The sequence below is a fragment of the Delphinus delphis genome, chromosome 13 (genome assembly GCF_949987515.2).
Source record: "Delphinus delphis chromosome 13, mDelDel1.2, whole genome shotgun sequence".
NCBI lineage: Eukaryota > Metazoa > Chordata > Mammalia > Artiodactyla > Delphinidae > Delphinus > Delphinus delphis.
The window spans coordinates 7,183,965-7,194,177 of NC_082695.1; the positions used below are offsets into that span (position 1 = coordinate 7,183,965).

At 40.7% G+C, this 10,213-nt stretch overlaps 1 protein-coding gene across 1 annotated transcript in view; it reads right to left on the minus strand.

Moving 5' to 3' along the window:
* Positions 1–10,108, minus strand: part of KNTC1 (kinetochore associated 1) — a 68,804-nt gene extending 58,696 nt beyond the window's left edge. The window contains exons 1-4 of the mRNA XM_060029349.1: positions 9,949–10,108; positions 7,683–7,853; positions 2,693–2,813; positions 857–972 (exon numbers count right to left, since the gene is read on the minus strand). Coding sequence (XP_059885332.1) covers positions 857–972; positions 2,693–2,813; positions 7,683–7,811 — 366 coding nt within the window. The 5' untranslated portion in view covers positions 7,812–7,853; positions 9,949–10,108. The remainder of the gene's footprint in view (positions 1–856; positions 973–2,692; positions 2,814–7,682; positions 7,854–9,948) is intronic.
* Positions 10,109–10,213: the final 105 nt, after the last annotated feature.

Consider the following 10,213-nt stretch of genomic DNA (forward strand, 5'->3'; position numbering starts at 1 on the left):
ACCCAGAAAATTACAGTCAAGGATTATATTCTTTAAACTCTAGGGATATCAATTATCATTAGCAATAATTCTGCCTATATTCCAAACATTTTAGTTTTCAAATGGAAAACTATTTACAAGCTTCCTGCAAAAATGTTTATTTTCAATACAAAACTGTTTTGGACAAGTATACTATCTTCAAACCATACTTTTTCAATTTTGCATTTATTTCATATGTTTTGTGGATGAAAAATGTTGCCTGCCATATTAGCAAACAAAGGATGCTGCGACCATCAAGCCAAGAGGGAACTCAGGATGGAGATAAACAGGCTGCCCACTGTCAAGCCATCAGGCATTGCAGCAACTCCCAACTGTGCATCCTGAGGGGACTCAGGATGGAAAAGCACAGGATACTGGCCCTAAGATAGCAAAGGTGTATATCAAAGGAATAATTTCAATGAGCCCAGACTCTTGCATCTTCCATACATAGAAAACGCTAAATTTATTAACCCGATATACCTGCTTTTCTTTAACAGTAATCTTTTGATGTTCTGACTACCTGGTCTCCCTTGCAAAACTCCTATGTATCCTGGCTCCTCCCTCACCTCTTCAGAGCTGTCCCTCAGAGCATCTGAGAGGCTGCCTCCTGGGCTTAAAGTTCTCAGAAAGTCTGCCCAATAAAACATAATTCTCAACTTTTAGGTTGTGCACTTTTTTTTCAGACAGTTTCTAAGGTATGATTCTTAAATTCAATGTAAAGAAACATTATTATTTTAATTTAGGCCACAAATCAAGTAATGCTTTGCTAGAGCTTTAGCTTTCTAAAAGATAATTTAGAATTTAGATAATGAAGATGAAAAACATAACAGGGTCTTACATTGGTGAGTAATGTTTGCTTTGATGTTACATGAATAAGATGTAAGTTGCCACTTCTCTCCCCAACCAGAAGAAACTTTCCTTCTTGACATAGGCCAACCACATCCACTTCAGTATCTGAAAATTTCAAGTCAAAGTTAAAAGCTTCCTCTGAAAATGTTTATTTTCAACACAAAATATTGCAAGTTTTGTTATTAAAAGTCAACTCTTTTAAGCTTCTTCTAAATATTTCATGAAAGTAGTGACTAATGTAAAAATGAATGTTACTGACTCTTTGTCAACAAATATTTGCTGAGCACTTAGTATACGCTAAGCACTGTTCTAGGTCTTTGGCATATATCTGAGAATAATAACAAGAGTCCCACCTTCATAGAGCTCAAATTCTAAGGCAGAAATAGATGATAAACCGTCAGCATAGTAATCAAATTGTATGACATACACAAAGGTGATACATTCTCTGGAAAAAAGAAAAAGTAGAGCAGCGAAAGAGAACTCAGAAGAGCCATGCAGTATCAGGTGGAGTGCTCAGGAGAACCCCCTTTGATAAGGTGAGATTTGAACAAAGACTTGAAGGAGGTAAGGAAGTTATTGCTTGCACACAGCAAGAAGGCCAGGGGGAATGACATGGAGATCGGGAGGGAAAGACTAAGAGATAAAAGCAGTAACATATAAATTGCTTATAACTAAAATTATTCAGCAGCAATATCTTTATACAAAAGTATTATATGTAGGGACTTCCCTGGTGGCACAGTTAAGAATCCGCCTGCCAATGCAGGGGACAACAGGTTTGATCCCTGCTCTGGGAAGATTCCACATGCCGTGGAGTAACTAAGCCCATGCGCCACAACTACTGAGCCTGTGCTCTACAGCGCATGAGCCACAACTACTGAAGCCCACGTGCTGCAACTACCGAAGCCCACGTGCCTAGAGCCCATGCTCCGCAACAAGAGAAGCCACTGCAATGAGAAGCCTGCGCACCGCAACGAAGAGTAGCCCCCGCTCGCTGCAACAACAGAAAGCCCATGCACAGCAACAAAGACCCAACACAGCCAAAAATAAATAAACAAACAAATTTATTTTTAAAAAAGTATTATATGTAAAACACAGCCTCACTTTTAATTGGTGAAACTGTGAATCTTGGGGACCCATCAGGGTAGATGCGTTAATATTCCACAAAATATGGGTTTCTCTCCTGCAAACTGTGATCAAGATTTTGTTCTTATGTGCATACCTTCTAATTCCTTTTCATCTACGTTCTTTTTAAAAATAATTAATTAATTTTCAGCTGTTCTTACGCAAACACTTCAATAACCATCTTTCTCTCAAAATTTCAGAAAAAAATTCATAATACTATCACCTATTTTCCAGCATAATCACTGACTTGTCTGTCCCTTAATTTACTCTGAAGCCCATACTTGCATATACACACTTAAAGCCCTTTAACTCAATAAAGAATTAATTCATAAGTACTTTTAAAAAACTTTTTATAGTGCTAAAAGTATTCAAATTATCTGTTGATGGTATTGAAATTATGTACAAGATTCAGGAACTTAAACATAATTGGGCTCAACTGTTTTCTACAGTATTCTAACACAAAAACCACGCAAATAAATTGCTGCTTTCCATGTATGTTTTTCCTTAGATTTATTGAGAGAAGGGATCATCTCAGTACCTGTTCCGTCTGGTACTCAGCACAAGGCACTCAAGATTAATTTCTTGAAATTAGTGTAATTTTGAGTCTTATAAATAATGGAGTAAAGAAAAGGCAATACTGTAGAAATTGGTAGCAAGATATAGATGACTTCCAATTTATTTTACTGAATTACATTAGACTTACCAAATATAAGATGCAATTGAAGCAATCTACAAATACTGTCCAACAGTATCACTGATTGGTCCGCTACAATAATAAACCCATCACTTAAGCTGCATGCTTGTAGTTTTGGATTTAATGAGGCCTGTAGGAGGAAAAGCAGGACTAAAATAAAACATTTTTATACATGTTTAACAATACCTATCAATAGTATCACCACAGTCACAATCACCCAAGTTTAAAACTTCACCCTAGGGCTTCCCTGGTGGTGCAGTGGTTGAGAGTCCGCCTGCCAATGCAGGGGACACGGGTTCATGCCCTGGTCCGGGAGGATCCCACATGCCGCGGAGCGGCTGGGCCCGTGAGCCATGGCCGCTGAGCCTGAGCGTCCGGAGCCTGTGCTCGGCAACGGGAGAGGCCACGGCGGTGAGAGGCCCGCATACCGCAAAAAAAAAAAAAAAAAAAAAACTTCACCTAATAGGCCTTCTTTCTTTAGCCCATATATCTAATAGTCAAGCTTTTCTTTGTATGATATCTATATATCTAATTAGTCAAGCTTTTCTTTGTATGATATATCTTGAATCCATTCAGAGCCTAGAACAGGGAAATAGTCCAGGGTTGCTAGAACAGGGCAAAGGATTCGAAAGTACAAGTCTTTGTTTCCTAAGGGCCGAGCTTATGCCTGGAGAAGCCAGCAGGCATTAACGTAAATGAATGAACCAATACTGGCATAAAGTCTCAGGGTCTGGGAAACAACAGGGAGCAGGACTGTGAACTGGAGGGCACGAGGCCCCACATAAACTAAAGAGAGCAGAGTCAGCCAGATGAATGCCCTGTGGAAATGCGATCCTGGCATGGCCACTGATTCCAATTTACCAAGAATATCTGGATCTTTATGTGAAATACTCTAATTTTTAAATATTGGCAACTAAGTCAACATTTTAAAAAACACAATGCAAGCCAAATATGAGTCTCCTGTTTGTAGCTTCTATTGATTAGAGCTTCCCACATATAATCTTTTTTTAAATTAATTAATTAATTTTTAGTTGCACTGTGTCTTTGTTGCTGTGTACGGGCTTTCTCTAGTTGTGGTGAGTGGCGGCTGCTCTTTGTTGCGGTGCAAGGGCTTCTCATTGCAGTGGCTTCTCTTGTGAAGCACAGGCTCTAGGTACATGGGCTTCAGTAGTTGTGGCACACGGGCTCACTAGCTGCAGCTCGCGGGCTCCAGAGCACAGGTTCAGCAGTTGTGGTGCACAGGCTTACTTGCTCCACGACATGTGGGATCTTCCTGGACCAGGGTTTGAACCCGTGTCCCCTGCATTGGCAGGTGGGTGCTTAACCACTGTGCCACCAGGGAAGCCCTCCACACATAATCTTGAAGCCGTCAGATAGCTCAGTAGTTGAGAAGGCTGTCACTTACTAGCTGAGTAATCTCAAGCAAATGCCTCAACTGACTCTCTGGTAAAGCTGGAGTAATAATAATAATAATAATGCCTACAAGGCTGGCTGGTATGGAGATTCAATGAATTAATTCATGTAAAGGGCTTAGAAGGGAACCTTGCCTGTAGCATATGCTGGGATAAAAGTTAATTACTCTTAATCTTCTCTGACAAACTAAGCCAATCAACTCATTTTATACCTGTTTCAATGGTCACCTTCTGCAGGTGTAACTTTTGAAAACTACATTCTGATCCCTCTTATACTTTTTTTTTTAAATAAGTTTTATTTATTTATTTATTTGTTTATGGCTACATTGGGTCTTCGTTGCTGCATGCAGGCTTTCTCTAGTTGCGGCAAGCAGGGGCTACTCTTTGTTGTGGTGCGCGGGCTTCTCATTGAGGTGACTTCTCTTGTTGCAGAGCACGGGCTCTAGGTGTGCGGGCTTCCATAGTTGTGGCATGCAGGCTCAGCAGTTGTGGCTTGCGGGCTCTAGAGCGCAGGCTCAGTAGTTGTGGCACACGAGCTTAGTTGCTCTGCAGCACGTGGGATCTTCCCAGATCCAGGCTCGAACCCGTATCTCCTGCATTGGCAGGCGGATTCTTAACCACTGCGCCACCAGGGAAGCCCCTGATCCCACTTATACTCTTAACTTGCTTCTTCAACTAGTGAAAAGTTACACCAAAGTGTCGCAAAGAAGAAACTGTGCTACACGTCCTAGGGGTCTATCCAGGCTGTATTCTTTGCCTGGACTGCTCTTCCCCCTCTTCTTTGTAAGACTTTTTTTGGCCATGCCGGGAGGCTTGTGGGATTTTAATTTCCCAACCGAGGATTGAACCCGGGCCCTTGGCAGTGAGAGTGCAGAGTCCTCACCACTGGACCACCAGGCAATTCCCAAGACTTTAATTTTTAAGAGCAGTTTTACAGTTCATAGCAAAATTGAAGGGGAACTATAGAGATGTCCCACATAGCCCTGTGTTCCACACATGCATAGCCTCCCACATTGTCAATGTTCCTCGCAACTGATGAACCTACATTGACACATTATAATCACCCAAAGTCCACGGTTTACATTACAGTTCACTCTTGGTGTTGTACATTCTGTGGTACACACATCTAGCATTATGGTCTCATACAGAATATTTTCCCTACCCGAAAATCCTCTGGGCTCTGCCTAGTCAACCTTCCCTCCAACCCCCAAACCCTGGCAACCGCTGATCTTTTTTTCACTGTCTTTTCATTTTCCAGAATGTTATAGAGTTGGAATCAAACAGTATTGTTTGATCAAACAGGTTGTTTACTCCTTGTGTGAGTTTTAGATTGTGTTTTTCAAGGACTTGGTCCAGTTCATTAGGCTATCAAATTTGTGGGCATAGAGATGTTCATAATATTCCTTGATTATCCTTTTAATGTCCACAGAATCTGTGGTGATGCCCCCTCTTTTATTCCTGATATTAGTAATTTATGTCTTCCCTCTTTTTTCTTAGTTATCCTGGCTGGTGGCTTATAGATTTTATTCATGTTTTCAAAGAACCAGCTTTTGGTTTCATTGATTTTCTCCATTGATTTCTTATTTTCAATTTCATTAATTTTTGCTCTCTTGTTATTTCTTTCTTTCTTTTAAAAAAGATTTTATTTATTTATTTATTTGGCTGCAGTGGGTCTTAGTTGCGGCATGTTGGATCTAGTTCCCTGACCAGGGATCGAACCCGTGCCCCCTGAATTGGAAGCATGGAGTCTTAACCACTGGACCACCAGGGAAAGTCCATCTTCTTTTTCAGGTTTCCTAACTTGAAACTTAGATTATTGATTTTAGATTTTTCTAATATATGCATTCAATTTCCCTCTAAGCACTTTTGCTGCATTCCACATATTTTGGTAAGCTGTGCTTTCATTTTCCCTGTTTTTTCTTAAGGCCCAAGTCAGGTGCTAGTTTATGAAATGCTCCTTAAATTGTCCCAACCCACAGTGAGCTCTCCATCCTCTGAATTCCTACTGCATTTACTGTCTGTACCATTCATTTGGTAGTTCTCATATACTGACTTGCACATCTAGATAGATATCTTTTATTGCTTGTGTCCTGTCTGCCTAACTTTAAGGAAAGATCCTAAAGAGAAGAGATAATGTTACCTTACCAAGGGCCTAGCATGGGTTGTGAACATAGCATTTGCTACAAGTAATGCCCCAAGCTAATAACAAATGGAATTTTAGTTGTTAACTGAATTCAAAGCTCAATACACACTATTACTTTTCAACAGTAGCCCTCAGAGATCAAGTGGCCTGGGCCACTTCCATCTTTTAAGGCTGCTGGTAATATTAAAAAAATAAAGAAATACCACTTTCTCATTACAGAACTTATGGTATTCTTTACCCTTTTGCCTTAACAAATAAACAATTTAATGCCAAAGAACATAATTTATCTGTATTACTCATAAAAATTATAAATCCTGTGACTTTTAAATGCCACAAAGCAGTAAAGGCTGACAACAGGATACAAGCTGAATAAAGAATGATTATTTTAAAAATCCCTATTGGCCAGTGTCTCTGAATGCTCATTTGAAGAAAAGTCAAAAGCCTACACTTGAGGCCATTTGTGAATAAGGTTCCCCAGAGGAGGCCCTGCCTTTCTAGCCCTAGAAAATACAAATCTTGTCTGGTCTCTTCTCCTTTCTTTTACACTTTTTTTTCTTAATTAGAGAACTAAACATTACGTTAACTTACTATGGGAAGTAGAGGAATCCTGGGCTATAATACTGTGACAGAAGATCATTTGCACTTTCTCTAAAAGAAACTTTTGTTTATCACGACCATCAAAATTTTAACAAAAGCAAATTACTAAGAAAGCAAATCAAAGATAAAAAACTAAGAGCAGGGCTTCCCTGGTGGCGCAGTGGTTGAGAGTCTGCCTTCCGATGCAGGGGACACAGGTTCGTGCCCCGGTCCGGGAAGATCCCACAAGCCGCAGAGTGGCTGGGCGCGTGAGCCAAGGCTGCTGAGCCTGCACGTCCGGAGCCTGTGCTCCGCGACGGGAGAGGCCACAACAGTGAGAGGCCCGCGTACCAGCAAAAAAACAAAAACTAAGAGCAATATTTTCTGTAAAAGGCAGAGAATACGGTTTCAAGCCTGGTGTGAGAATGGTGGAATAGTTATTAAAAGAAGAAAGTTAAAATATAGAAAGAAATTCATGGAAAGGATAATCTCAACCTCAGTAGAGTGCTTAACTCAGGGGTGGAGTATGAGAAGAGCCCGGGATCAGGAACGGCCTCCAGGGCTTGCTTCGATTCTATTGGTAATGTTTTACTTCCTAAGCTGGTGGTGGATATTCTTTGTATCATTTTATATACATCTGTATGTCTAAAATGTCAAGAGGAGCTATGAAAAATTCAGGTTTGGAATACTGACCATAAGGTGATGCAGGGGGAATTCAGATGGAAATTTCCAGTGATCTGATACTGAACTTTGATTCCCTGAGAAAGGACTATACTCATTTATAAAACATTTACCACGTGGCTACTAGTCTTACTAAACACTCAGTAAAAATTTTGTGAATGAAAACAGTCCGCGTCATAACCATTACCTTTTCGGAGGAGATCTTCGCTAGTAAATCTACTTGATATAAAGCACTTCCATGTTCTTTTCTTGAACCAACACTTAGGTACCCACTTCCTGTATCATCATTTGTTAGCAGCTCAATATCATTCCACATATTTCTGAAATTGTTTTCCTGAGACAGGAACCACTGCCTTCCCTGTGACAACATGTAAAATTAGGCCAAATTTTATTGTTGCATAGACTCCAGTTCCTTGGGAAATGAAAATGCTTTATCCCCCCCTCAAATATACATATGCACACACACATCAATAAGTAAAGACTTCTCTGTCTTTGTGTTATTTCTGTGGTCACTAGACACTTTGGATCAATAAGATACATGGAACTAGTGCTATGGTTATCTCTAGAGAAGAACATATTTGTTTAGGGACACAAGGAAACAATTCCAATCTTACCAATCTGTCCTAGAGCTTCTAGTGTTTTGTGTGCCTAGCTGAAATTATAACAAGTTTTCATTTGGAAAAAACCTTTAACCAATATAGCAATAAATAGTGAAGGCTCTGAAGTCAGACTGTCTGGGATATCTTAGAATGGTAAGGTTCCAGATGAACTTAAAAAAAAAAATGACCATTCATGTTTCCAGTATTGTTATTCAATAAATGAAAATGTTAAGGAGAGGAAGAAAAAATTGCACTAGGCTTCTGACTGGACCAAAGAGTATATTTGTAACCTTTCGAGTCACTTAACTATCTCATCAGCAAGGACTTATATAACTCATTTCATTGGATATGGGTAGGCATAGAATACGAAAATGAAAAATAATCCTTGGATCAAGACTAGTGGGGAACAATAACCAAATAATTACAGTTGCTTTGGTAAGTGCTCGCAGAAATATGTTTTTAAATCTTTGGAAGGTACACTACAGGGAAGAAATGATTTTTGACTTGGTGTTCTTTCACATTTACTAAGCTGCTTGTACGTAGCTGGAAAGGTCACTATGAGTTTCAAACATTCACAAAACAATGCTTCATTCATGGCAAGCACTCAATTTAAGTGTTATCTAATTCACTACTGTTATTCGTGGAAGCAGGTAACATTTTGGTTAGAAACTTAAGGTCACAGGAGCTTTTTTTTTTAACTTTTTTTTTCCCCCCACAGGAGCTTTTTAAATATAGGAAAAGAGTTCTTACTAGGAGTGTAAGCAAGGGCACAAAAACAAAGTATGTTAGAATACACGATTTTAGTGGCTGTGTTTGGGTGGGAGTTGGGAGAAGATTAAGACAGGTTGGAGTGAATACTTTTATGGGGCTCAGAGTCCCATATCTGTAAAAATAGAGAAATATCATCAGCCTCCCAGGTCTGTCACACTCACTCATTTGACAAACGTTTATTGAATGCCTACTACGTGTCAGGCACTGTTCTAGGAGCTGGGAATACAGCTGTGAAGAAGACAGAAAAGGTCTTTGTCATTATGAAATTTATATTCTCGTACGAAGGATAGAGAAAAATAAAATAAAGACGGTATTGAGTAGGCAAGATAGTTTGAATGCATCACTCATTTAATCTGCACAACAACCCATTTTACAGCTGAGAAACATGAGTCAGGGACTAAGTAAACGGCCAAGGTCACCTCAAGCGAGTTAATGATGTAGCTAGACAAGACTCAAATTCAGGTCAGTTATTAACTGTTATACTGCCTCCCTACGAAAAACTAAGTAAACGCAGAATTACAAATAGTGCTCAAATGAATGAGGGGGAGGGGCGCATAAGAAAGACCTGTTTGGTAAGTGAAAGAGATGACATCTGAGCTGAGACCCGAATATCAAGAAGCCGACTATGTAAAGCTCGTGGGGACAAAGATGCAGGCCGAGTACCAAAGGCTCAGAGGGTAGAATGAGTTTAGGGCTGCTGCCCGGACACAGCAAGAATGGAAAAGTGCAGGCGTTAAACGAACAGGTGGAGCCAATGAATCCTTGATTACAAGACTGAGTTTCATCCGCAGTGCTAGGGAGGGAAAGATACTAAGCAGACCAGTGACATGATGTGATTAACGATTTGAGATTCCTCTGGGTGCCGGGTGAACAGATTAACGAATTAAACGAAATGAAACAGTTTCAGTTAGGCCTCCACGCGTAAATGCTCTCAGCTGGACACCGGGGCCAGCAAGAACCGACTCCAACCTCTCTCCCGCCAGCGTCTTGAGGGGAAAACACATCGAACTGAGCTGAGGCCTCTGCTCCTTCGACCTGAATCCACCCCCAGCTCCCTACAGCAGCGCGGCTCACCCTCCTCACCTGTAATTGAAGAAACTAAAGAGGAGCACTCAAGTGTATCGTCCCCCCCCACCTTCCGAGCTCCAACAGACGTTCCCAGTCTCTTTAGGGTCTACGCCACAAATTTAAATTGGCGGGAGAACACCAAGCCCAACCCCTTTTACGGCGGCCAGCGGAGGCCAAGTTTGCTTTAGAATCGAAATAGGAAGTCGCCCCACCCTAAATTCCACCCATTCCGATATCCAGGCGCATTCTAGGGTGTGTTCTAGGCCCCGCCCCCCTCCGC